We start from the raw sequence: 26,521 nt of genomic DNA, 5'->3' as shown, positions 1-26,521 counted from the left end.
ACCATTTTTTTTTTTTTAATACAGTATTTATTTGTGATTATAAAACGTTAGGACATTTACAGTATTATTATTATTATGGGACGACGTAGGCTTTGTATCAAAAGTAGCTTCAAGTGACACTTTAGTCTGAAAAAAAAAAAACAAAAGCATAATTATTGTGTAATGGAGAACGTAACCAGTCCCAATTATAAAAGCCGTCCGTCACAGGTTTATATATAAATTATGGTTTATTCTCCACACACACACACACACCCTTACACATAACGCACACACGGGTCACAACCTGAAAAATGTCTGCTATAGAAACTAGTGAGTGTGTGTGTGTGTGTGCGCACTGAGCTCCTGGTAGGAAATGTGTGAAGGACCGTGTCGTGTCCGTGGTTCAGTACTTTTTCACGTTGATGAAAACTTTAATGGCTCCTGTGAAGTCTGCAGAGAGAAGGACCTCAGTGTGGTCCGTCTTTAGAGCTCCTGTATTAAAAAACAACACGATAAAGATAAATACACAGTAGTTTGATCTCAACAGGACAATTTACACTATGGACACAAGTGTGTATTACTTAAAGCAGTGATTCCCAACCTTTTTTTTGGATCGTGACATTTTTTATATCGCAAATTTCTGGCGACCCTAAATAATTTTTTTCCGAGAATGAAGTTGTTGATCATGTTTATTATACAATGTCTTTTTTTTTCTTCCTTTTTCTATCTTCTCTTTATACTGAGAACGTGAAGGTATAGTGCACCTGTACACTGATGCCATATTTTCTACAGAAATAATTTTTGTAGAAAATGTTGATTCCACGCTTGACACAATCCGAGCACTTTTAAAATTGTATTAAAAGTGCTCAAATGGAATATATGTGTTCACATTGACATTAACAGGAGTTCCACAGTGTGGATTGGTCATTTCAAATTGGTTTTAAATTAGTTTTGGAATGTCCAAATTACTCCAAAATTACGGATGCACACACTCGGGGTATTTGGAAGCCGTTGACATAGTTTCAGGTCAATCAGACACTGCATCGTGGAGATATTCGCTCCATAAACACACGCACACACACGTTCCTTGCTTTTATAGATATATTTATATATAATTTTTTAATAAGTAATTATTTGAACATATTCCAGGAGACCCCAAGGTTGAAAAACACTGGCTTAAAGTGTACCTGTAGTGAAAATGTTTTTTTTAAAAATCACATTAAAATGACTTTTTACAATGATTTTATACCATGGGACATCAATTATATAGAGTCGCCATTTTAGTCAGGATATGATGTACATTCATTGATCGGCACGGCCTGTCGCTGTAAATAAATGGTGCATTGTGGGATTTAGAGGCATAACGGTGTAGGGCTGCACGATTATGGCAAAAATGATAATCACAATTATTTATCAAACAATCTGTTTTTATTACAGTACTTTTAAACATACTATGTGTACAATTTACGGTGCAAAATGAAGCTTTAAATAAGAATTATACTAAAATGTTTTAAAAATGAACCCAAGAATTTAAAATGTACCAAAGACTAACAAAATAAACACATTATTACATTATCACAAAATGTAAATATTGCAGACGATCAAATTTATTTCATTGTTGCAACAAAGACTGTGATCACGATTAAAAACCCATTAATTGTGCGCCTGTGACTGGATAAAATCGTGACTATTTTTTGCATTTTGCTGACATTTTTCTGACAGGATATTTCCTATTTTCCCTGAAAGTGAAAGTCAGAACCTAGAGGAAGTTTCCATAAAGTATCTGAACAAATCCAAACCTGAGGGGATTGTTTCCGAGTCGTTTGAGTCCAGACTCTTACACTCTGCGTCGGGTTTTTCCGCTGCCACTTCCTGTGGGACGATGAGTCCTGGGTGGGGGGCGAAGATGGCCGACGTCACCACGGCGTTGTGTGCTGGAAAACAATAATAACCATTGGTCCAAAGATCAAAGCAGTGAAGCTGGTTACCGTGGTTACCTTTGATCCCTTCCCAGAAGTCGTTGCGGTCCCGTCGTACAGATGTGAATTTGCTGAGGTCGTGATAAGTGCTCCAGATGTAAATATATTTATCCTCTGAACCGCTGACGATGAACGAATAATCATGGCTGTAGGAGAAACGAGTGTTTACATTACGTTTTTAATTCATTATATTAATTACTAGACATTTCAGCTGACCTTATTTAAATTCCAGGCGACGCCACGAGTGGTAATATGTTGTATATTAGTCTTTTATGTATTTTATCTTTGTGTTTTGGAGTCATTTAGTGTTTTTGTTTGATGTTATTTTGTCAAATTTTCTCTCATTTCATGTGTTTTTGGAGTCCTTATTGTCATTTTGTATTTTTTTGTTCAAATTTTGTGTTTTTCAAGTGATTTTGTGTCATTTTTGTTATTTGGTGTGTTTTTGTTGTCCTTTTATTGTGTTTTTCTGTCATTTTGTGTATTTTTATGCATTTTTCTTGTCTGTGTGTATTTTGTTGTCATTTTGTGTGTTTTTGTTGTCATTTTGTCAAATGTTCTCTTATTTCATGTATTTTTGGAGTTATTATGTTTATTCTTTTTTATTTAAGTACGGACAGTACATATCAATGAACATATTATATTTTGTTCAGTGCTTTGAGATGACTTTGTTGTATTTTGCGCTATATAAATAAAGTTGAATTGAAATGAACATTACATTTTTTTTTTTAAATATGTCAGATTACAGCCATAGGCTAATTTCCATCTGTGTATGTTTGTTGTCCTTTTGTGCATTTTTCTCATCTTTAAGTATTTTTGTTGAACTTTCATTTTGTTCTTGTCCTTTTATTGTGTTTTTCTGTCATTTTGTGTGTTTTTGTCTTTCTGTCATTGTCCATATTTTTGTTGTCATTTGATGAGTTTTTGCTGTTATTTTGTCAAATTTTCTCTAACTTCATGTATTTTTGGAGTTATTTTGTTTACTTTTGTTGTCCTTTTGTGTGTTTTTCTCATCTTTGTGTATTTGTTGTCCTTTTTTGTGTTTGTGTATTTTTTGTTTCCTTTTTTGTATTTTTGGAAACATTTGTGTGTGTTTTTGGAGTCTTTGTGTATATTTGTAGTTGTCTTGCGTGTGATTTTGTAGTAATTATTATTATCAAGCATTATCAACATTTAAAATAATGACCAATCTGAGAATTGTGTATTTTTGGTGTCAGTTTTGTTTATCTTTATTTTATTCAATGTGTTTTTGTTGTCGTTTTCCAACACTAGGAGTTTTGTTATTGTTGAGTGAGTGAGTGAGTGAGTGGGCGGAGCCTCACCTGAAGCTGGCCTTGATTTGGCTGCTGCTGTTGACGTAGCCTTTATACTTCATGGACAGAGACAAATCCCTCAGGTCATAGAGACGGATACGGGAATCATTGGAAGTCACTAAAATCTAAAAAAACAAACGTTACACACGTCAGAAACACACACGCACAAACACACACACACACACACACACACAGACAGACACACACACACCTTATTCTCTCCAGGCAGAGGCTCAATGCCTGTTATTTTACGACCCACTTTGTTTCTCCCTCTGGTCGACCTCACATGGATCTGGGTGTGATATTTTAGACGCTAAAAAACAAAACAAAATGTTTAAATTAAAGGGTCACATGGTCAACATTCATGTCAGCATTTTAAATAATGACCAATCTAAGAATTGTGTATTTTTGTTTTTATTTTTTATTTTGTTTATTTATTTTTTGTCTATTCAGTATGTACATTTTTCTATTATTTTTATGTATATTTATATTTTTATGTATATTTATATTTATTTTTAGAGTTATTATTGTGTGTACTTTTAGGGGGTACGCTACGAAGCTAGATTTCCTCTTATCGTGCTAACTTCCAGGATTTAATCAGTGTGTGCTGGACTACGAAGCTCGCTAACGTCTTACGGAGCTAAATCACCATGGTAACCTATGCTGAACGGCTAGCATGGTCACGACCAGGTTTTGTTCTGGCTAGGATTTTAGAAAATGAGCTGTCCAATAAAAGGTGATGTGTGAACATGTCACATGTGACACTGACAGCTGTCACTCACATCAGATCAGATCCACACAGCATCGATGTCTAAATATTCTCTGCAATCCTCAATTAATATATGACTTCACTCATACGGATCGAGACACAGGCTTCATCAGCTGACTCTGTGAATCTGATTCTGAATCTGATTTTGTTGTCCTTTTGTGTATTTTTGGTCATTCCGTGTATTTTCCAGTGGTTCTGTGTGTTTTCTGTGTGTTCCACTCATACCTCAGTGTCATAGAAGATGCAGCGGCCATCGTAGGTTCCGATGACGGCGTACTTCCCGTTCTGGCAGAAGTTGGCGGCGGTGATGAGCCTGGTTTGACCGTCCACCTCGTTCCACAGCGCCACCTTCTTATCTGGAATGTTCCAGAGTCTCAGTTTTCCATCCAGAGAGCCGCTTAAAAAGTATCTGTCATCCTGGAAAACAACATGTTGATTATGGAGAGCTGTGTGTGTGTGTGTGTGTGTGTGTGTGTGTGTGTGTGTGTGTGTGTGTGAGAATGTCTCACTCTGGGGTGGAAAGCAATGGCTGTGACAAAGTCGATGTGCTGGAAGCAGCAGAGACACTCCCTCCTGGAGATGTGCCACAGACGCACCGTTTTATCCATGGACGAGGAAAGCAGGAAGAAGTTCTGCAGAGGAAGAGGAAGGTGAAATACGGGTGTGTGAGATGATGGACAAAGGAGGTGAAGCTCTCTCTCACCTTGGACCAGGACAAGTCCAGCAGGTCAGCTGTGTGACCTTTGTATTTACAGAAGGGAACGGGTCGGAAAGGTGCGTTTCTGTCCTCAGTGTCTGGATCCTCAGGGAGAGAACACGCCTGGAACACAGGGAGTGTATCAAGCTGAAAATCAAACATCCTCTCTTCAAAATAAAAGCATCTCTTCTTGTCTTCCATTAGTTTTTTTTGTAAATAGGGCTCTAATTTGAAGTTAACAGGAAGTTTAGTCAGTAGCACAATGGAGGGTTTCTGAAAATGTGTGAATAAAATGCGTCTACGTGAGTTTTATGGATCAAATGAGCACATGTTGATATTCTACCTGGTCACTTTCTCACTTCAAATGTTTTCAGAACTTTCAAAGTAAAGGTGGAGAATCAACAGAGATATTTAGCCTCAGTGTGAACAAGGTTTTTAACGTTGTAGATTCCAAATGCATCTTGGGAAACTTGGAAGTATACTTTAGTGGGAATGCTCATCGTCCTAATAGTATACAGTAGACGGCCTAATGTGCTGTGTGTTCCTGTGGTGATGTTTTAGACTCTGTGCTTCTATAAAAAGCAGATTCTGGTCTAATCAGAAGGTTCATTAAGCTGTGTGTGTGTGTGTGTGTACAGACACTGTGTGTGTGTATCCCCGTCTGTCTCTGTGTGTGCGCGGACGTGCATTTACTTCTTATTGCTGTGCGTGTCTTCCTGCGTCAGGAACTCCACCCATAATCAAGGTGGGTTTTTTAATTTCCCCCTAGTGGCAGGTCAGCAGAAAGCAGGGGTTTACATGGTTTCTGTTTCCCTGCTTAGAGGAGTCTCTACTCCACTAACTGCTTAGCTCATGGAACTGCACCAGAGGCTGGATCAAAGGTTGTCCTCTGAACGCAAACCAAGGAGATCAAATTATCAGCTGTCCTCCAACCATTCAGACCCAGTCCACCACTAAACCGTGTTGAACTCATCTTAAAGATCAAAGGCATTAAACGAGACTGTGCTGTTTCCTCATTGGACCGTCAGTATCAGGATTTTGGGGCGTGAATACGGCAAAAATAGAAAAGAGACTTCACTCACCCCAGGGTCGGTGTCAGATTTAGACGAACACAGACTTTCCTGAGACGGAGATGGAGAAACTCGACCTGAAGAAGCAATATTTAATATAGAAGAATACAATGTTATGAAGCACATTAAAAAAAAAAAAAACTATTACAGCAATGACTATTAAAGTTACCTTCAGTGTTGTACTTTATCCTCATGTTATTGAAATAATCAAAGGCCGTCTTTAACACCCAGATACGAACGACGTTGTCCTGTCCTGCCGTCGCCAGGAGTCGCCCACAGTGAGAGAACTTCATGGTCCAAACGGCTCCCTGAACACAACACAAACATGGAGGAGACGCCACCAAACGTCACAGTGGTCCTCACACCTGGATCGGTGAGTAAACAAACTGTGATCCCCTACTATGTGCTCGCTGCTCAGGTCCTGAACGACTTTGATCTGATCAAAGTCAAACGGGCCTTTGAAGCCGTGCGCTGCTTTGAACTTGGCGGGTCGCGTGTACGGCATGCCTTCGTCATCGCTCGACGACGGGTCGTCTGGATCTGTGTGAAACACTGAAAACAAACACATTCTCAGGGCAATGAATCACATTCAGCTTCAGAAGGAAAGAAAAATACATAAACTTAAAATAAGACAAAATATTTAATGTAAAGTCAACTTAAAATGATACTTAGGCACCGTTTCCATCCATGCTTTGCACTGACTCATAATATTCACTCTTCAGTTTAACAAAGGTTAAGTAGCTCTAGGTTAATTCATATTTACACTATTGACACTTTAACTTGTAAATTTTGTTATTTTGTCATTTATTTTGTCGATTTTTCTGTCATTTTTGTGTATCTTTGTAGACAGTTTATGTTACTGTAATTGTTTCATATATTTTAGTCATTTGGTAAATTTTTTGATTATTAGATTTCTGTCAATTTTTGTAGTCGTTTCGTCTGTTGTTGGAGTAATTTGTTATTTTGCAGATTTTACTGTCATTTTTGTAGTTGCTTTGTAGTCGTCTTGTGTATCTTTGTAGACAGTTCATGTTATTGTAATTGTTTCATATGTTGTGCAGTAATTTGGTATGTTTATGTTATTATTAGATTTCTGTCATGTTTTTTAGTCATCTTGTCTGTTGTTGGAGTCATTTTGTGTATTTTTGTTATTATTTTGTAAATTTTACTGTCATTTTTGTACTTCTTTTGTAATTGTTTTGTATAGTTGTCGATCATTTGGTGTATTTTTGTTGTTTCATGTGTATTTTTGTTATTATTTTGTAGATTTTTCTATCATTTTTGTGTATTTTTGTAGTCGTCTTGTGTATCTTTGTAGACAGTTTATATGTTTTTGTAATTGTTTAGTATATGTTACAGTGATTTGGCATATTTACTGTATGTTATTAAATTTCTGTATTATTTGTGGTCGTCTCGTCTGTTTTTGGAGTAATTTTGTTATTATTTTGTAGATTTTACTGTTTTTTTGTAGTTATTTTGTATAGTTGTCGGTCATTTGGTGTATTTTTATTGATTTTTGTGCATTTTTTTGTCATTGTTGTGTGTTTTTCTAATCTTTGTTGTGTATTATTGTAGTTTTCTAGTGTATTGTTGGAGGCATTTTGTGGCACATGCACATTGGAGATGTGGACACGCTAAGCTTCGTACATTTTCGTACAAGTTGACATTTTCTAGCCTCAATAAATTCCTCCATCTTTGTAAAAAAAAATCCCCCAAAAAACAAAGAGAGACTTTTGATGATTCACAGAAATGATTGATTCAAGTTGAAATCTGTGGAATGAAATGTTTGCGTACCTTCATCGCGAACACTTTTCACCTTGTTCACCGCCTTCTCCCCGTACTCCTCCGCTAGGTGCTTCGCCTTCTTCACGGACTTGCCCAGGAATTTCTTTAACTGCGTTCTGTTGGGACATGATGGGGATGCGTCCATATGAATATTCATTGCATGACTTCCACAGAGGAGATGTCTGATTACGTTTTCTGTTTGAGTTTCCCTCCGTCCGTGTCTGTAAGTGAAGTCTGAGCCTTTTCGTCGTCGTCCGACTGCGCCGCGTCGTTCCTGAGAGAAAAAAACACAACGAATCTGGGCATGAAAACAAGTGGAACACGCTCTCGTTCCTGGAGCCTCATTTATAAAACTGTGCGTAGGTTAGATCCCTTCAGATGGCGTACGCTAAAAACCAGGAAGTGCATACGCAAAAGAACTTTAAAATGTATAACAGAGGGCGTACGCACGTCCTACACCTGTTACCGTTTTTAAATGACAACCTACTCTCAGGTTGTCGTACATGAGAAAACGCCATGCTACGCCCATACGGTGCCTACAAAAGGTCATTCTCCGCCCATACGGTGCCTATAAAAGGTCAGGTGAATACAATTTTCAGGGTGGACGGAGGGGGAAAAGGAGCAAATAAAACATATTTCACTCAATGTGAGGTGGAGATATTAATGGATGAGGTAAACACATGCAGGAGGGTGACATTTAGTGACAGTGAACATTAAGAATGATAAAAAGGTAGATCACGTTGCGTGAAAAAGACATAGAAGTTGAGGAGAAAATGTGTATCACTGTCCACAGGAAGGGCGTCTGTTCAACAGGTGGTGGAAAGGGGCGGAGCTTACCCTCACAGACAAAAAGCTGGAGGATCATTGGGGATCCCCTCTGTGTTATAACGGAGGTTTAGGGGGACACAGATGCACTATATGTGCCAGATATGGGATTAAATTGTATTTCCTTGTTTCAAATAATAAAAATGAATACAGTAGATAATAAAACACATTTGAAAATGTAATTACAATTATTAATATAAAACTGTATTTGTAGGCGTGACTCACTCCCTGTGGCGTCAGGATCATTTTTTCCTCCTTCGTTTTTGCAAATATATCCTTCATATATGACGTGTATCAATTTCACAGAGCTGTCTTGAATTTCATCCTTCTCCTGTTGGGGGCGGAGTTTCCCGTTTCTCATGAATGTGTGCGTACGGCAGGGTCAGAGCTGCTTATCTCGCCCCGTCCCAAACGTTGCTTATAAGTGGCGTACGCTTTCTTTTGTACGTACGTACGCAGCGTTTATAAATGAGGCCCCTGATGAGAACAGGGTTGTGCTCACGTGATGTACTCCTTGGTCCTCCTCATGATGTGCAGAGTCAGCGGGTTGATCCCTGCAGGAAGCTTTTCCTCGGCCTGAATCAGAGGAATCTCCTCCCCCGTGTCTAAGTTCTTGATCATCACACTGGCCAATATCTCCTGTTGGAACATGAGAGCGTCGCGATGAGCGTGAGTTCAAACGACTGAAGATTGGAAACAAAGTGGAGCTCTTACTTCGTCGGTCAATTCTCTGCCAGAGTTGGATCGAGGACGTTGAGGTCCTGGAGTTTGACTTTCAGTCTGAGACGACGTTGCTTCATCCTCGTTTTCCTACAAAATAAAATTTAAAACAACAATAGAACATAAAGCACCGTCTATTAGGGCTGTACATTGTTATGAATCTGACCCTACCATATGATTGACGATACGATATATCCCAAAACTAAACAATACGATATACATCACAATATCAATAACTACAAATGTCACCTTTGCAAGTAAATAATGGTATGAAATACAATTTATTTCTTTTTTTTTTTTAACTTGTGAAAACAAGTAAATGTTAACCAACTGTAATTCAAGTACAAATATGTTTATCAAACTGTGAATTTTAATATTTTTCTCTCATTTTGTGCATTTCTGTTGTCATGTGTGTTTTTGGAGTCATTTTGAGTACGTTTATTGTTTTTTGTATATTTTCTGTAATTTTCGTATGTTGTGTTGATTTTTTTTTATTGGTGTCATTTAGTGTGTTTTTATTGTTTGTGTGTTTTTGGAGTCATTTTGTATATTTTTCTCTCATTTTGAGCATTTTTGTTTTGTGTATTTTTGCTGTCGTTTAGTAGATTCTTCTGTTAATATGTTCATTTGTGTAGTTGAAATGTTTGCTTTTGAGTACTTTTGTTGTTTTTTGTATATTTTCCCGTACCGTAATTTTGTGTTTTTCTTATTTTGTGTGTGTTTTGTTGATTTCAGTTTTTTATTGGCGTCATTAAGTGTGTTTTTGTTGTATAGTACATTCTTCTGTCATTGTGTGTATTTGAAATGTTTGCTTTTGGAGTGATTTTGTGTACTTGTTAACGATATTTTCCATCATTTTGTGTATTTGGATGGATGCTTCTCTCTTCGCGAATGCTTTTCAAACATCCACAAACAAACAAAACGAGTTTAAGTAGCGTTTAACTTTTGCTTCAACAACAGATTCAGATTCTGTTAAGTTCTTAAATTCTAAAAAAGTAACTACATACATCTATAAAAGTGTTCAATATGTTAATTAAATAAATCAACTTCCAGCTAAAATGCATTGAGGAGTGAGGTAGTTTAACAAGGTCTGATGGTGCGTTCACTGACACCTAGTGACTGGGCGTTTACGTGCTATGCATGTTAGCGCAAATTAAATGTTTTTTTTTTTCATTAAAAAACATTATTAAAAACTTGATTTGGACATTTTTTTGGGATTGATACAATAATCGCGGGGTGAAATATTGCAATACATCGCCGGATTAGTATCTAATGTCATAATAATGACTGCTGCAGGTTCACCGACCTGTGCCGTCACCATCTTTTCTCCACTGGTGGCACTGGCCAGGTCCAAGGAATGCTGGAGCTCTTTGGTGAGACTCCTCACTGTGCTGCTGGGAGACAAGAGGCCGGATGGCTCCAAGGGGTCCACGCTGACCGGACTGACTGCCTGCACTGGACGTACAAACACACACAACCAGGAAGTCAACAAACAGTTCCAGCGTTAGGGCTGCCTAATGTTACACAAAGAGTTCATTTTCTAACTTAAAGCAGCTTAACTACAAAAAATATTCAAATTGTGCTTGTATTACATCCAAAAGTTGTTCTCATCCACTGCTGACGCCACATTTCTGTTGTTTTCAAGACTTGGCAGTTGTACCAAAACGATGGCGGATGCTGATGCTGTGGATTGCAGAAAACTTTCCAAAACGTAACGTCTCACGGAGTGACGTCATACCACTGGGAACGTGATAAACTAACAGGAACAAAAATGGCGTCAACTGTTCCCCTTTTCTGGCAAAGAAATGCAAGAAATTACAGTAAAAAAAAAAAAAAAAAAAAAAAACACTTCTTAAAGCTGCAGTATGTAAGTTTTCTTTTGCCTAGTTTGGTCAAAAATCATTAATCACCTTTAAACATATTGTATTTCAAAGTGTTCTGAGGTTATACTGGATTATTACTCCTTCTCTTGGCTCTATAGAATCCAGGAGAATGACGCAACTTTTCAGCCAATCAGAAATCTTTTTATAAACAGGGTGCTCCATGAGCTGTTTTCGGGCGTTACTATTGGCTGCTCGACTAAAGTTGATGCGCGTTCACGTCCTCTGTAGTAAAGTATAATGGCAGACAAAATGCTGAGAAGTCTCCATTGTGGCGTTTGGCACAACAGTTACACGGCAAAGCAAGAGGAAAAAAGAAAACTCTCCAATAACATGTAATAACGTCGCTACATTTGTCACTAGTCTCTATTGAGAAAAAAGTTGCTCAGAGCTCCACAGTTGTGTGCGTTCACGAGGATAGCGGTAAGGGACCATACGTTTCATACAGGGATGGGAGGGGGGAGCGTGGTTGTTTCTATACAAATCTACATACTGCAGCTTTAAAGAAACTTTTCCACTTTGTTGTTGTCTTTGCATTCTTATGATAAGTGTAGAAACAAATTTGCTGAGCGACAATTGAAACCTTTGACATTTGTTTGAATACGTTTTTGAGAATAACCTTTGGATGAAATACGAATACGGGTTAAAAAATGTGGTTTAGCAGCTTTAAAAGATGACAACATGAGAATAAATCATAGATGAAAAACCATCAAAGCCACAGCCTAAACCTCATGTAAAGATTTTTTCTTACATTCCCACATGAAGTTATGGATCAATGAAAATAGTAAAAAAAAAAAAAAAAAAGGACTATTTTTTCGTATTTTCAGGGCGTGTCACCCAAGAACCAATCCATATCTGTGCCTAATCATTAGTGATGTGAACAGTCTATGTTCATAGCTCTAAGCTGATCTAATTACAGGGAGCTGAGACATATGCTAAGTAGTTTACTGGAGGTCCAAACATGTTCCAGACCCAAACACACACACTTTTTCACTATTTAGAGGACCTGGCATGTCCACCAGATAATATGTATAGCAGATATTTTTCTATATTCTCAGAGAGTAGGTGGAGCTATATTAATATACCATATTACAGTTTCTTATGTGATGGAGTTCCTGAGATAATGGAAGCTGAAAATGGAAGAAAAATAAGCACAAAAACACTAAATTGTTCATATCTCAAGAAATATTCATCAGATCAAACTAAAAATATACAGTGTGTCTATTGAATAATTAAGGAACAATTAGTAAAAATTGTGAATTATTTTAGACAAGTGCATGGGCCATTATTTGAAATGTAATGTAAAGACCCCAATAACAATGATTATTACACTAATATGTTCCTCCTGCGTTACCTTCTAATCCACTTGGTCTCAGACTCTCCTGGGACTTCTTAGAGGGAAGGCTCTGCCACGAAGGTGGAGGTGGTCTGGGAGGAGGGGCTGCACTGGGAGGAGGAGGTCGTGAAGGCGGGGGCTTCTTTGTGCTCGCTACGATGTCCGGTTCCACAGCGAACTGTCGTGGAGGTTTCAGGGGCCCTGAGGATGAGTCGGAGTCGACCAGCGGCTCCATCAGAGGAACCTGGTCTAGGATGTCTGCAGGTCTCTGGTCCTGAAGGGGTCCGATGGTGCTGGTGATGTCAGGGGGTAGCCCGTGTGGTTCCTGCGACGCCGCCGCAGACGTCGTGTGATCAGGAGCAGGTACGGCCTCTTCTGTGTCCTGCTCCTGTTGTTCCTCTGACCTCTCCACAGCAGCAGCTAGTGCTGACTCAGCAGGAACCTCCTCAGCATTATTCTCTTCCTTTGGCCCCTGCTCCGCCCCCTGCTCCGCCCCCTCACTGGCCCTCACGTCTACTTGTAGCTTATCGAGTAGCTGAGCTATCTCAGCCACGCCTCCATCGCTTTCCTTCTGACTTTCCTCGATGATGCTGTCGATGATCTGTGAAGGACAGCAAATGGCGTTCAGGTACAATTACATTTTCAATTACCCATGTTCAATTACAATTATAGTGACCAGCATTTTTTCCAATTACAATTAAATTACAATTATTTTTTGTTTTCTGAAAGTCAATTACAATTACCAAAGTTTAACACATCTCCTTCACTCCTTCTGTTTCCTGTAAAGTGTCTGAGTTTTCTTTAAAAGCGCTATATAAAACTGATTTATTATCATAAATTATTATTAATAATAACTACAATTAATCATAATTACAGAGTCTAAAATAAATGACCTAATAAAACTTAACCTTCCTCCTTTGTTAGCTTTCTGTTAGCATCTCTAGCTCCTAAATCAGCTGTAAAATACATTAAAAACAAATATATATCATCTCATTTCTGTCCTATCTATTGGTTACATTGTTTGGCTTCCTAATCAATGAAAATATTGGTATTATTATATTTGGTGTGGGCGTCTGAGCCTTTTTTGTGTCAGTATACCCCGAGATTTATATATATTTTGAAATGGTAAAATGTGGGAAAGTTTGATATGAAACATATTTTAATAATTATGAACTACATATGTGTAGAACTGTACATATAGAACTGTAACATGGTTCCCCAGTTTTGCCTTAAATTACACGCATGTAAAAAAACCAAAGATTTGATCAAACACATTCTACTTTAAAGCAGAGAATCATAACCTGTAGTGGGTCATCCTGCTGAGACTCAAACGAAGCTGCTCCAAGGTTCACGTCTGGTACAGTGTGTACTGATCTCTGTGAGAGCTGTTCACACAAACACACAATACGTCACTTTTACCAACTGTTATCACAGCAGGGACACAAATATGTATCTGATCTGAGGGCCACATTATCAACATTTATATTAGTATTTAGAATAATGACCCATTTGAGTGGTTTTGTGTACGCTCGCTCTCATTTTGTATGTTTTTGGAGTCATTCTCGGGATCAGTATTGACATTTTGTGTGTTTTTCTCATTACGTGTATTATTGTGTTCACAATGTGTGTTTTTATGTCATTTGGAGTATGTTGTTCTACTTTCTATGTTTTTGGTGTCATTTTGTATATTTTGTTGTCCCTTTGTATTTGTCCTACATTTTCCGTAGCAGTGTTGTGTATTTTCCTGTTAATTTCTGTATTACAGTTGTCATTTTGTGTGTCTTGGTTGTTCTTTTATATATTTTTGGAGATTAATTTTTTGTAACAGTGTTTTCTGTCATTTTGTGTATTGTTGTTAATTTGTACGTTTTTGAACGCCATTCATGTATTATTATTGTCATTTTGCATATTTCTCTGTCATTTTATGTGGCTTTGCCATCTTTTTGTGTGGGTTAAAAGTAATTTTGTGTATTTTTCTGTCATTTTGTGTGTTTTTGTTCATAAATTGTACGTTTGTGTTAATAAATTGTATGTTTTTGGAGTCCTTTCATGTATCATTGTTGTCATTTTACATATTTCTCTGTCATTTTATGTATTTTGACTATCCTTTTGTGTGGTTTAGAAGTCGCTTTGTGCATATGTTTTAGGAGATGCACAAAATTCAACTGAGGGCCGCATGTGGCCCGTGGACCACCAGTTGCCCATGCCTAAAGTAGAGTTTGATTTTGTAATATCCTTTGCAGAAATCAATATTTAAGGTAAAACATGCTGTGCAGCAATATCAGCATTTTGGACAAAGTCCATTCATGAGTCCAACTAAACATCAGCTTTGTTTACTTTACATGGTTAAAAATGAACTAGTTTAACTTTAAGCACAGGTTAGAACTTAAGTTAAGATAATTATTCCCACTGCAGCAAAAACATTACCTTGTTTCAACAAAGCGTGGGTTGAAGCAAACATACCTGAGGTGAGGGAACGACAAACTTAGCAGGTGACCTGAAAGATAAAAACACACGTCGTGGTCAAACCAATTTTCTCACAAAAACTCAGACTTTCAACAAAATCCCTTGACAATAATATAACATTTATTGAATATATTTAGCATGAAAAATGGATTCTTCCGCTCAGTCTTAACCCTAGACTGACCAAATACACATGTGTGGAAAAGTGTGTGTGTTATTTTGACCTGAGGCTGAGGAATAGTCATGTGCTGAGTCAGGTCAGCTGACCTGTGTGGGTTTTAAAACTCAGCTGATCTCAGTGTGTATTTCTATCTATTGCTGGTTGTGATTATTTTTGTTTTATGTAATTCATTCATCCTCAGCTGTTTTATTATCTATTGCTGGGGCGTTAAACTCGTTTTCAGGGTCCAAATCCAGTGTAGTTTGAGCTCAAGTAGAAATAAAGTGCAATTTTAACACTAATGTGCCCTAGTTTTCACTTCCTCTTATAACTGATGTCTACAGTTTGAAAGGTGTAAGATCAACACCTCGAAAAATCTATGATTTTGTGAAGAGTTTTGTGGGAAAATGCTAGAATTCAGAAAAAATTGTAACTTATTTCTACATTTTAAATTAAAATAAGACTGTAGTCATGTGATATAGGCACAAAACAAGGGCCAAACATTGTGTCATTTTATTAAATGTATGTATTCGGATAGATAAAGATAGCGAAAATTTAAATATTTGGTAATTAATGCAAAAATGTATGTTTCTTCTACCATTTTTCCTTTTTTTTCTGCGGGCCAAATTGAATGATCTAAAGGACCGGATTTGGCCCCCAGGCCTTGAGTTTGACATAAGTGATCTATTATAATGTAAAGCACATCATATTTGTTGTAACAAGAAAGCTTAAAGGTGCAGTCTGCAACTCTTATAAAAGTGACTTTTTGTCATATTTGCTAAAGCTGTCACTATGTAAAAACATCCTTATATTAAACTAGTAGTTTGTGTGAAAAAAAAACAAACTCATTAAGCCCCGCCCCCTGCTGCTCATGCTGCATTTGGCAGATTGCCAGAATGCACTGCGACCGAGCAAAAAGAACCAATCAGAGCCAGGATTGTGTTTGATGGACAGGCCCCATCCCTTTGGAGCTGGAGCGCCATCTTTTTTTACAGTGTATGGTCTGGAGGAGTAGAAGATTTAATTGGTGACTTTTCTGCTTGAAAGGTAATTACTGCTGCTTGATTTACATTATGTTTGATTTGTAATTGTTACACTAGAACTCTGTAGTGCATGTGTTGTTCATGTGCGCGCAGCAGCCTCTGTGTGGGCTGCTGTAAGTGACACTGTGTTGTTGCTGCTGCTGCTGAGGTGTGTGCACATACAGAAAGAGAGAAGCGCTGCAGTAATATGCTTTTAACAGAGCATGTTATATTACTGTGATGTTGCTGTCGTACTAACGTTAGCTTGTTAACTAGTCTGGGGGAGGGACTTTGGGAAGTTTGGAGGCAGGGCGAGAGAGCAGCGGGAGGGAGTGGGAGAGAGGGATCTGAGAGTTGCGAACTGCACCTTTAACCTTAAAAAACAGTTTGTGGTAAAAACTTGAAGGAAAAAAAAAAAGAAAGTGAAATTGTTTACATGCATGTACCGTATGTTCTTGTTCTTTGTTCTGAACAACCTGGATTAAACTGAACTGTTTTATAATTACATTATGGAAGGGTGTAGTCCTGATATTCCTGTGTTTAGTTCTAAATATGTCTGTGTATGGTAAACACTCCTTTTCCTGTTTAAACTGCCATGTTTTCCTACAGTGACCCACATTATTACGCCCTCTGAAGCTCACACTGACTGTGTTTTGATCTCATTCTGCTTACTCAGCATTCACAGGGATCCTAGTCCTTATCGAGGACACGTCAGAAAAAAAAGACATCATGTGACAACTCAGTTTATCACCCGACCGACAGCAAACCTAACCTGAGCACTTCTGCACCAGACTGTGAGCTCACCTTGATGGAGAGTTTTTAAAAAGAAACTCACTAAAATGTATTATTTTTGTAAGATAATCATTTTTTTAACATGTTATTGTGGTAGCACAGGTTCAGACAAGACTCATGTATTTGTATAGCATTTAATGTGTTAATAGATGTGTCCCGATAACTCTTTTTCATTACGATACGTTTCCAATATTGCAGCCTTGGGTATTGGCTGATACCGATATCAATCTGATACAATGTCAGCACTGATCATACACACTTTTATGACTTAAATTTACTCAAACAGAACAATATTGAGCAACATTAGAGATGAGAAAAACTGACCCATTTATTATCAACCAATGCGTTTTACATGCATTTTAACCTTAAACAGAAGAATATTCAACATTTGATTAAATTAAATAACAAATAACTGAAAAGACACTACAAAAATAACCTTAATAAATCAAATTCCAAGTGTAAATTAACCACTAGTTTAAAGTAAATCATATTCTACAATGTATCAGCGTGCTCATATCAGAGATTTTAGATGCACGCCGATATAAACTGTTTTTTTTTTTTTTGCTGATATTGGTTCAGGATTCGGGATAATTTTAGTGCTTTTAGGACTGGGCCATATATAAAGATTCAAGATACATCAAGTTTTCTATTTTGACGATATAGAAAATTACAATATTGCCTATATTGATATATTTTATAGCTCGTTTTGTATTAAAATACTTGTTTAATGAGTTGCTGATTTCGCTTCTTCCCAGAACAGCATGAAATGCACAGTTAGATGGATTACTGAATGCGTCCTAACCCAGACCTTCCCTTAAACAAGCCACACTATAAAACTCACTCACACGTGCTGTCCCTTAGATGAGAAAAAGCCAAAAGTGGCACATATTTTGCAGCTGTTTGTTAATAAATGTGTGTGTGGCATTTTGAAAAATTGCAAATTTAACCATGAATTGTTGTTTTTTTTTGGGGGGGGGTCTGACTTTATTTTAATTAAAAAATATCTAGATTTATATCGTATATTGACATGTTGAGAAAAGAATATCAAGATTTGAGTTTTGGTCCATATCGCCCAGCCCTAATACTGACCCATTTATTATGAACCACTGAGTTACATTCATTTTAATCCTAAACAGAAGAATATTCTACAATTGACTAAAAAAGATAACAAATAACTTAGAAGACACTAAAAAAATAATAGCAATATAGCAATTTTTTAAAAAGTGCACATTAACCACTAAAACATTCTACAATGTATCGACGTGCTCATATCCTAGATTTTAGATGCAGGCTGATATAATCTGATACTCATGTTTTTGATGATATCGATCCAATATCGGATTGGGATCTGAGACATTCTTTGTGCTTTACATGATTTAAAAGTGAAGCATTTAGTGTTTAAACATCTCCCTCTCAGTCATATGTAGAGAAAAAAAATAGATATTTTAATTTTGATTTTTTTTTTTAATGTTCCCATTGGATGCTGAATTCTCTGTGCAGCACAATAACTAGGGGTGTCCCGATCCAATATTGATATCGAATATCGGTCCAATATCAGTCAGAAAATGAATATCGGATTTTATCGGACTGCATCTAAAATCTCCGATATATATTATATGAATTAAATTGTAGAATACTGTAGATATTATGTTAAATGTTAAAATGTGTGTAACCAAATGGTCAATAATAAATGGGTCAGTTTTTCTCATATTTACTGTTGTTCTCTGTTTGAGTAACATCACTTGATCAAGCCTTCTCTAACATTCCACACTACAAAATAAGTCATAAAAGTATGTATGAATCATGTCTGATATCGTATTGGATGGATATCGGCCAATACGCAATGATGCAATATCTACATTGTATGGGAAGGTTAAAAAAAAATAAAAAAAAGTATCGGGACATCCCGAATAACAACTAAAATAAAAGCAGCTTCACCATGTTAGCTGTGAACTCTGGGCTCGACTATCTGACCTGAGTCTATAAAGCTGACAGACCTACTAGTTTCAGTTCATTTATAGCTGACTAACATCTGGACTAAACCCATTTAGACATTTAAACAGCAGCAGTAGCAGAACTTAAACAAAGAAATGCATTTAAACGTGTCCACTGAATGAATGAAACATTGTGTTTGCTTACACTTGAGGAGAAGGGCTAAAATTCACATCTTCTGTAGCATCGAAAAACTCCTCCGTGTCACTGGTATCTGACGCCATGCTAACGTCAGTTAGCTCTCCAGTAGCAGTGTGAAAGTCTCACCTAAACACACATACCAGCACCTCTGTTTTTAAAATAAATTTAACAACAGGCTAATGCTTAGCCTGATGTAAACAGCCACTTCCATAGCATTACGCTACAATATGCTAGTAGTAACCAACAGTGGTGCTAAATTAACGCTACTTCGCAGCAACCGTCGCTCAGCTCCAAATATGAGTCCGTTTAATCCACAGATCCAGGTCCACGCTAGAAACGGAGAAGGTCTACGATGTCCTGGACGTAGTTAACAAGCTGTCAGACTGTCTGAGGCTCGTAAACAAACATTAAAAGAAAACACACTTCACTAACAGTGGAAGAAGGGCGGGGCGCTTCTTCTTCTACTGATGTTTACCTGCAGCCGCACGCGCTGCTCATACAACACCGCCCACTAGTGGACAAACAGCGTAAGCGAAAACACATTTATACGTTTATTAACCATGTAAAGCCTGAATCATGGTTGGGGTCAATTACATTTTTCAATTACAATTACGTCTTCAATTATCCATGCTTGATTACAACTACATTATCAGTACGTTGACCAGCATTTTGTCCAATTACAATTAAAATCAAAATTACAATTAAAAGTAAATTACAATTACGTTCTGAATTACTCAAGTTCAATTACAATTAATCACAGTTACGGAGCTGTAACATTCCTCTTGTGTTAGCTTTCTGTTAGCATCGCTTATTATAAATTAAGGCTCAGTTTTGACCCATGTCTTAAATCAGCTGTAAAATACACTAAAAACAATGTATAATCTAATTGTTGTTAGGCTTCCTTATCCATAAATATATTGGCATTAATGTCTTTGGTGGGGGTGTCTGAGCCTTTATCCCCTCAATTTCATTTTTTTTAAAACATAGAAATAATCAGGAGAACTGAAATGCAGTGGGAAAACGTGATATGAAACGTATTTTATTAGTTGTTAACTACGTATGTGTCAGCCATAGAACTGTAACTTGGTCCCACAGTTTTGCGTTTTAATTACATTTGAGTTTTTATATAATTTCCATGCCAATTACAATAACAAAGTCAATTAACTGAACTCAATTACAATTCAATTATAATTACAAAAGCAACAGAATTTCCAGTAATTTACAATTATAGTTTTAATTACGCCATAATTGTAATTATTGATCAATTACGCGATTACAGTTATATCTGACACCAACTCTGGCCTGAATTATTAAATAATTGACAGGCAAATCATTTGCTTGACCTGTAATTAAGTTAAAGTATTGTATTAATCAGACGGAAGCTTTAAACCTCCCTATGGATTCACTTTAATAGAATCTTTATTTCCATCGCCTGCTTTTAAAGTGTGTGGTTTATCTTGTGCACACAGCAGTGAGGACATGTCAGTCTCCAAGTGCTTCTTAAAACCACTTTATTTAGTAACGGAAGTTTTGAGCCAATGAGAAAAGATTGCCATACTGCTCAACCAATGAGAAGTTCGAATGCTACACTTCCCTTAAGTATGCGACGGCGTCATTGGTTGAATCTGGAAGGGGGCGGTTCCGTGGGGGTATAAGTGGATTTGAGGGCTTGGGAAGGAAAACAAGGACGCTAGTTAACGTTGTCTCGCTGATGAAGGTATGAATTCTGTTTATTAAAAGTGTATTAAAGCTTTTGTTGGTGGTGGGGAGGCCATAAAGGATGTGGTTACGTCAGTGAGACGACAGGCTGTCAGTGTCAGACATCTGTTGGTTGGTGTTGAAGTCAAGCAGCCAAACCCAGCAACTCATGATAAGTAAAGCTTCCAAGTCTTCTAAGATACCAATAATCCACATAGTGCGTAGTAATGCTAACGTAACAATACAGAATATAGCGGGGAGTGACTAACTTGTCAGTGCTGAGGTTAGCCGATACGGCTATCATTGTTACAACAAGGCAGTCCACGTTCCGACATGTTTAGCTTAGCCGATTAGCATTAGCCTGTTCTCAGAGCACATCGGTGTACAGTAGTACAGGTTATAATGGCCAGAAAAAGGAGCTGGTTACAAACGTTTTCTGTTCACATAACACTGTCGTTCATTGTGGGTGATAAAGAGTGCATTTTTAAACTTTCTGTGATGACTTTTAGCTAACTGTCACATCGGTTTCACCCAGGGTGTGCTTAGTTGGTGGCTGCTCTGAAAGCTAACACACTTTCTTTTTCCTTGTCTGTCAGAATAAGTCTCTGTCCTGTGGGTTTGTTACACAGACACGAATTATTATATATGTTTCATTAGTTTGTATATCCAGAAACCTCTGTTGTGCTCACATAATTTACGGAAGGCTTAAGTTAAGCTACAGAGTTGCAATTGTAAGCATTAAAAAGGAGATTTTCAGCACAGAAGGAACCTTATATTGTATAATCATCTGCTATATTTAAGTATTTTTAGCCTAAATTAACACAACAATTTCGTCACATGATCCAAGCCTTCAGCAGCACCGCCCATTCACCTTGCCATCAACTCCTGTAGGACATTAACATCCAAAATAAGCAGCATGACAATGTACCAAGAACACTGTGCATGGGCTTAGTTAGTGTTGCAAGGCACATATGTCAAACTCAAGGTCCGGGGACCAAATCTGGCCCTTTAGAGCAGCCTAAACCCCTTTGGTCAGGTATCATTTAGCTCTTAAAATACTTAAAGTACATGTCTTCTTTTTGTAATGTACAAGATCTCTGAAAACATTTGATGTTTGTTCTAAATGTTTATAATGACCGAAGAAATAAACTACTTTTACGACATAGGCAACTGGCTGCCCGGGGGCCACATGCGGCTCTCGGTCTAATTTTATGCGGCCCCCAAAGTAAATGTACAAAATGACAGAAAAATACACAAAACAAGAGCCAGAATATATTAAAAAATACATAATTGCAGGAAAATACAGTAAAAAAACAAGATTAAAAAAAAATACAGAAAATACTCCAAAAACACACAAAACTACTACAAAAATAAACAAAACAACAACAATGATACACAAAATTACTCAGAAAAATATACAAAATTAATCTGAAAAATATCCAAAATTACAGAAAACGGCAACAAAAGTACTCAAAAAGACAAGAAAAACATGAAAAATTACTCTGCAAACCCACAATACTATCAAACAAGCAAACTGTCAACAGAAATACACAAATATTACAAAAAATGTAAAATGGCACAATATGACTCAATGACACAATAAAACATCTATTTTACAGGAAAAAAAATACATAAAAGGACCACCGAAATGCACAAAATGCCTCACAATGAGCAAGACAACCACAAACATACACAAAATGACAGAAAAACACACAATTACTATAAAAACTCATTGTTCTTTCCTGTATTCATGCTCCGATTAGTCCTTATTCTAAAGGCAGTGGCTATCCGTACGGTTGTTGTATCAATATGCAGACGTTCTATTCGTACGCAGCACCCTTATTTGGCCAGTTTAGGTCACATGACTAAGACTAAACCTTACCCTAAACCTAACCCTAAAAAATGTTGCGATATTGGCTTATAACCTAACCCTAAGACGCTACATACTTGTACTTTGGTAACTGTACCAAAAGCACTGGGGGTTGGCCGTATGCGAACCGTACAACTAGACACTTTATATTCACAATTAATACAAGAAAATCCTTCAATTTTCTTCAAATTATTTTCCCAAATTACATAAAAATAAATCACAAAATCAAATACATTTATGTGAAGATCGTGCATGGACTGATATCTGTCACTTATTGCTTTGATATTATCATATTTGATCATTTATTTATATGTGGAAGTGCAAACTAGAGCACAATAATGATGAAATTACTAATTTTTCCACCTATAATTTGTGGCCCACTCAACATAAACTGCTCCGTATTTGGCCCTGGGACTAAAATGTACTAAACTATGAATGAAAGGTTTTCCACGTGGGTCAACATCTGTTTTCTGATGGTTTATTTTTACAGTTTTTATTGAACTAAGTTATGATTCTGAGTTTCTTGGTTTAATCTACACGTGGGTGTCAAAACTTCATTACAACAATAGATTCACTGAACATTAGACACATTTTTTTCCATGTCGTCACCTCTGTGAAACTTGATGTTCCAGTGAGTTTTAGTACTAAACCTGCTCTCCAAATGTTCCGAAAAACATTTTTTTATATTGATTTTTAGAAAGTAATGAATTATGAACATTGTAGCCCTTATATTGGTTAATCCAGGGGTGTCAAACTTATTTCAGTTCAAGGGCCACTTACGACCCAGTCAAGTGGGCCGGACCAAAAACAAATCCATGTTTTTGTCAAAGAAAAAGCAACAAATTCAATAAAAATCTTGAATGTTCAGCAATTGGTGGAAATTCCTTAACTTTGCAACAAATGTTCTCAAAATTTGCCAGAATTCTGTGAGATAATTTGCAAGAATTTTACAGGTTTTAAAATTGATATCCATTTATTATTACTATCAGTGTTTTTCAACCATTTTTGAGCCAAGCTACATTTTTTAATTGTAAAAAAATCCAAAGGCACACCACCAACCAATAATAATATATAAGCAACTTGTATCAGATACTTAAATGTCCTTTTATTTATTCATTTTTATTTAATTTGGTGAGATTTTGACGAACAATTTCAACAACAATTTACAATTGAATTAGTTCCACAAAGATTCATGTTTTCTTTGTCATTTTCACTTTCTCCTGTGGGCCGACTTGGATGCTCCGAAGGGCCAGGATTTGGCCCCCAGGCCTTGAGTTTGACACGTTAAGGTTAAACCATAAATAATAACACAAATCTGTATTCATCTGTCAGAAGTCGGTTTCTCTTCATGATGACAGTGTTTGGCAACTGTGTTCTTCACCACTTGTCCAGCTCACATTGTTGACATTACTATGACCTCACACACACACACACACACACACACACTCACTGGAGACACTTTCTCTTCATGTAACACGACCCCCAGAACAAAACTGAACAAGGGGATTAAAATGGAAGGAATACATGATTAGGGTCATCAATTTTCCATTAAGAATGTCCCTAATTCCCTTTCAGGGTTTACCTATGTCGCATCATGTCAGATAGCCGTTAAACTTCCTGAAATCATACCAAACATACTGAATAGAGGTAATAAAATCAACTTCTGTTATTAGTTTTACATTTGAAAGGCATTTGAGTTACGTAAATGTGATATAGTTGCGCAAACGTGATAGTTACGCTGAAATCACACAAGATTACGTGTGATTTCAGCGGAAACACGTTTTAAATTGAAAATCATATAGAAATGTGTGATTTGATCTCAAAACATTACTTGTGAAATCTTTAATTAAAGGCCAACCAGAGAATTCCCCCTCATGTTTTGCACAAAATTCTGCACAGTCATGGTTGGAGGCACTATATTTGTCGTCGTTTTGTGAATTTTTACTTTCGTTTTATGTATTTTTGTTGTCATTATTTGTGTGTTTAGAGTCATTTTCTGTATTTTACTCTCATTTCATGTGTTTTTGGAATTATTCTGTTTATTTTTGTTGTCAATTTGTGCAATTTTGTTGTCGTTTTTTTGTGTTTTCGCTTTCGTTTTATGCATTTTGTTGTAATTTTGTGTGTGTTTGGAGTCAGTGTGTATTTGAATCATTGAATAATGAACATACTGAGCATAAACACAGGAAAGACCAAAGGATTGTTTGTGGTTTCCTCTTTTTTTGTATCTGTTTGCGTCAGTGGTGGCGTAACGGTTAAGTCATCGGAGGATCACCGGTTCAAATCCAACCTGGGTCATCACTGTAGGATGTTGAGCATCTGCTAAATTAAATTATGATCTTGTTTTAAAAAAAACAAAAAAAACCAAAACAGTGTAAAAACACAAGTTCCGTTTTTCCCGTTTGTTTTCAGTGATCATAAAAAGCCTGCATGATTCATTTATTGTCTGTATTACTCTTCCACTGTGTAGTAATTCTCAATCCAGGTTTTTCCGGTTCACCAGTCCTGTTTGTTTTCCTGTTTTGGCAGCAAAGCTTTTCTCCTCGTCACACCTCTCTTTAAGAGTTTAAGGAGTTTATTAAAGTTAGCATTTTCAAAATAAGCTCACCCGGGTGTCACAAGATTGCAACAACGGATTTTCCTTTTCTATCTGAAGATGTCTTTACAGATTTGGAGTTTTGAAATAAATGTGTGTGTGTTGAAGGTGCAGCTTTGGTGAGGGTATGGAGCACCCTGTGCACAGAGGGGAGACGATGCCCATTGGACTGCACGACAGGTAAAAGCAAATGTCTGGATGGATTCATGTTGTAAACTAAGCATTTTTTACTTCTCCTGAAGTTGATTTAGATTTTGAACGCACAAAACCTGACAGTATCGGTCGCATTGAAGCTGTTCTCGGCTAATAAAAGCAACATGCTAAGCTTGATTGATGTTGTGTAGCTGTTGCTATCTTGCTGAATTCACCTTTAATCAGTGATGTTAATCAGCTAATCCCTTATCCCGGCCAAAGAAAGGGAATCAGAATAAGCTGCTCCACACACTCTTCCTGTGACTTAAGCATTAAAACTTCATGCTTGCTTAATAATTGTACATTTACTTGTGCAATCTTGCAAAGCTACTTATTAGGGGTGTGCCATCTAAGGAGCCTCATGATTCAATTTGATTACGATTCGATTATTTAATGTTTATCACTATATCAACGATATCATAATTTTCGATTGCATCATTTTTTTTTTGTTTCCCTATTCAGGGTTTTTTTTCTCCTCAATTTGTGTCTATTTCATACTTTTAACCTCTTCAACCCCAACGGACCCGCCGGCGGGGGCAGCTCCAGCTTCCGTGACTCTGACGGGTTTAAATGTTGTAAAGAATGAATAAAATTACACATTTTATACCTCTCCGTAATCCTAAGAAACTCAGCTACAACTGTAGCCAACCCATATTCAGAACAAAAGACCACAGCACACACACCAGGCCATTATGTTCAAAGAGAGAACAGTCGACAACTCGCCAAACTCAGCCTTTTTCAGTTATCTGTTTCTTATCAAAAGTTGCTCCAATGTGCATAAAACTCCATATTTTGTCTAGTCAGACAGATACCACCATTACACACATCTGAACACTTCTCAGCCAAGAAATCTGTAAAATGACCGGTCCCTCCTTTATCCAGTTCTGATTGGCCAGGGCTAAAGCCCACCGCCGTAGTATTTGATATCACCAATTTCTACAGGCTCTGGGCTTTACAACGCTGTCAATCATTCTGATTTGTTGAAGCATTGCTGAACTAGACACATGTGTAACCCCAACAAAGAGTGGAAACGAATTTAGCATTACGCATGGCACACCAGAAACCTGAATAAAAATGGAAATGTGTTCATTTCAAGCTAAATTGCAACACCTAGTGGTCAAACATGAGACTAACAATGATTGGCTAACAAATTACAGTTATAAACTTGTGGAAAACTTTGGCACAGTTGTGGCAAAGTGGGCTTCTACCTGAACTTTTTTGTACAAAAACGTGTATCTTTGG

At 37.1% G+C, this 26,521-nt stretch overlaps 2 protein-coding genes across 3 annotated transcripts in view; one reads left to right on the top strand and one right to left on the bottom strand.

Moving 5' to 3' along the window:
* Positions 1 to 144: 144 nt before the first annotated feature.
* On the bottom strand, positions 145 to 19,391 carry wdr44 (WD repeat domain 44). The gene is made up of 20 exons (XM_028467249.1): positions 18,930 to 19,391; positions 14,817 to 14,850; positions 13,655 to 13,738; positions 12,372 to 12,954; positions 10,444 to 10,592; positions 9,132 to 9,227; positions 8,920 to 9,056; positions 7,783 to 7,866; positions 7,602 to 7,708; positions 6,208 to 6,359; positions 5,977 to 6,115; positions 5,820 to 5,884; positions 4,744 to 4,860; positions 4,550 to 4,672; positions 4,266 to 4,457; positions 3,483 to 3,584; positions 3,281 to 3,396; positions 1,977 to 2,104; positions 1,779 to 1,913; positions 145 to 471 (listed from the first exon to the last, which is right to left on the bottom strand). The coding sequence occupies exons 1-20, from the start codon at positions 19,004 to 19,006 to the stop codon at positions 383 to 385; spliced, it is 2,709 nt and encodes a 902-aa protein (XP_028323050.1). The 5' UTR covers positions 19,007 to 19,391; the 3' UTR covers positions 145 to 382.
* A 1,123-nt stretch (positions 19,392 to 20,514) lies between these two features.
* Positions 20,515 to 26,521, top strand: part of klhl13 (kelch-like family member 13) — a 58,884-nt gene continuing 52,877 nt past the window's right edge. The window contains exons 1-2 of one of the 2 annotated variants that reach the window (XM_028466777.1): positions 20,515 to 20,640; positions 25,196 to 25,267. In XM_028466777.1, the coding sequence (XP_028322578.1) occupies positions 25,215 to 25,267 (53 nt within the window). In that variant the 5' untranslated portion in view covers positions 20,515 to 20,640; positions 25,196 to 25,214. Of the gene's footprint in view, positions 20,641 to 20,696; positions 20,798 to 25,195; positions 25,268 to 26,521 lie in introns of those variants that run through there. The other variant, XM_028466778.1, reaches the window with a different exon arrangement.

The sequence above is a fragment of the Gouania willdenowi genome, chromosome 14, assembly GCF_900634775.1.
Source record: "Gouania willdenowi chromosome 14, fGouWil2.1, whole genome shotgun sequence".
Classification (NCBI taxonomy): domain Eukaryota; kingdom Metazoa; phylum Chordata; class Actinopteri; order Blenniiformes; family Gobiesocidae; genus Gouania; species Gouania willdenowi.
Note: the sequence above shows the minus strand (reverse complement) of the source record. Positions and strands in the feature narration are given on the sequence as shown.

What these genes read in the sequence shown, in the direction of transcription:
- wdr44 (XM_028467249.1), bottom strand. Translation starts at nt 19,006, where the DNA reads ATGGCGTCAGATACCAGTGACACGGAGGAGTTTTTCGATGCTACAGAA. An exon ending in TGGACTTGTCCTGGTCCAAG is followed by an intron (nt 4,673 to 4,743) that starts GTGAGAGAGAGC and finishes CTTCCTCTGCAG; the next exon opens with AACTTCTTCCTGCTTTCCTC. An exon ending in GCATCTTCTATGACACTGAG is followed by an intron (nt 3,585 to 4,265) that starts GTATGAGTGGAA and finishes TTTGTTTTTTAG; the next exon opens with CGTCTAAAATATCACACCCA.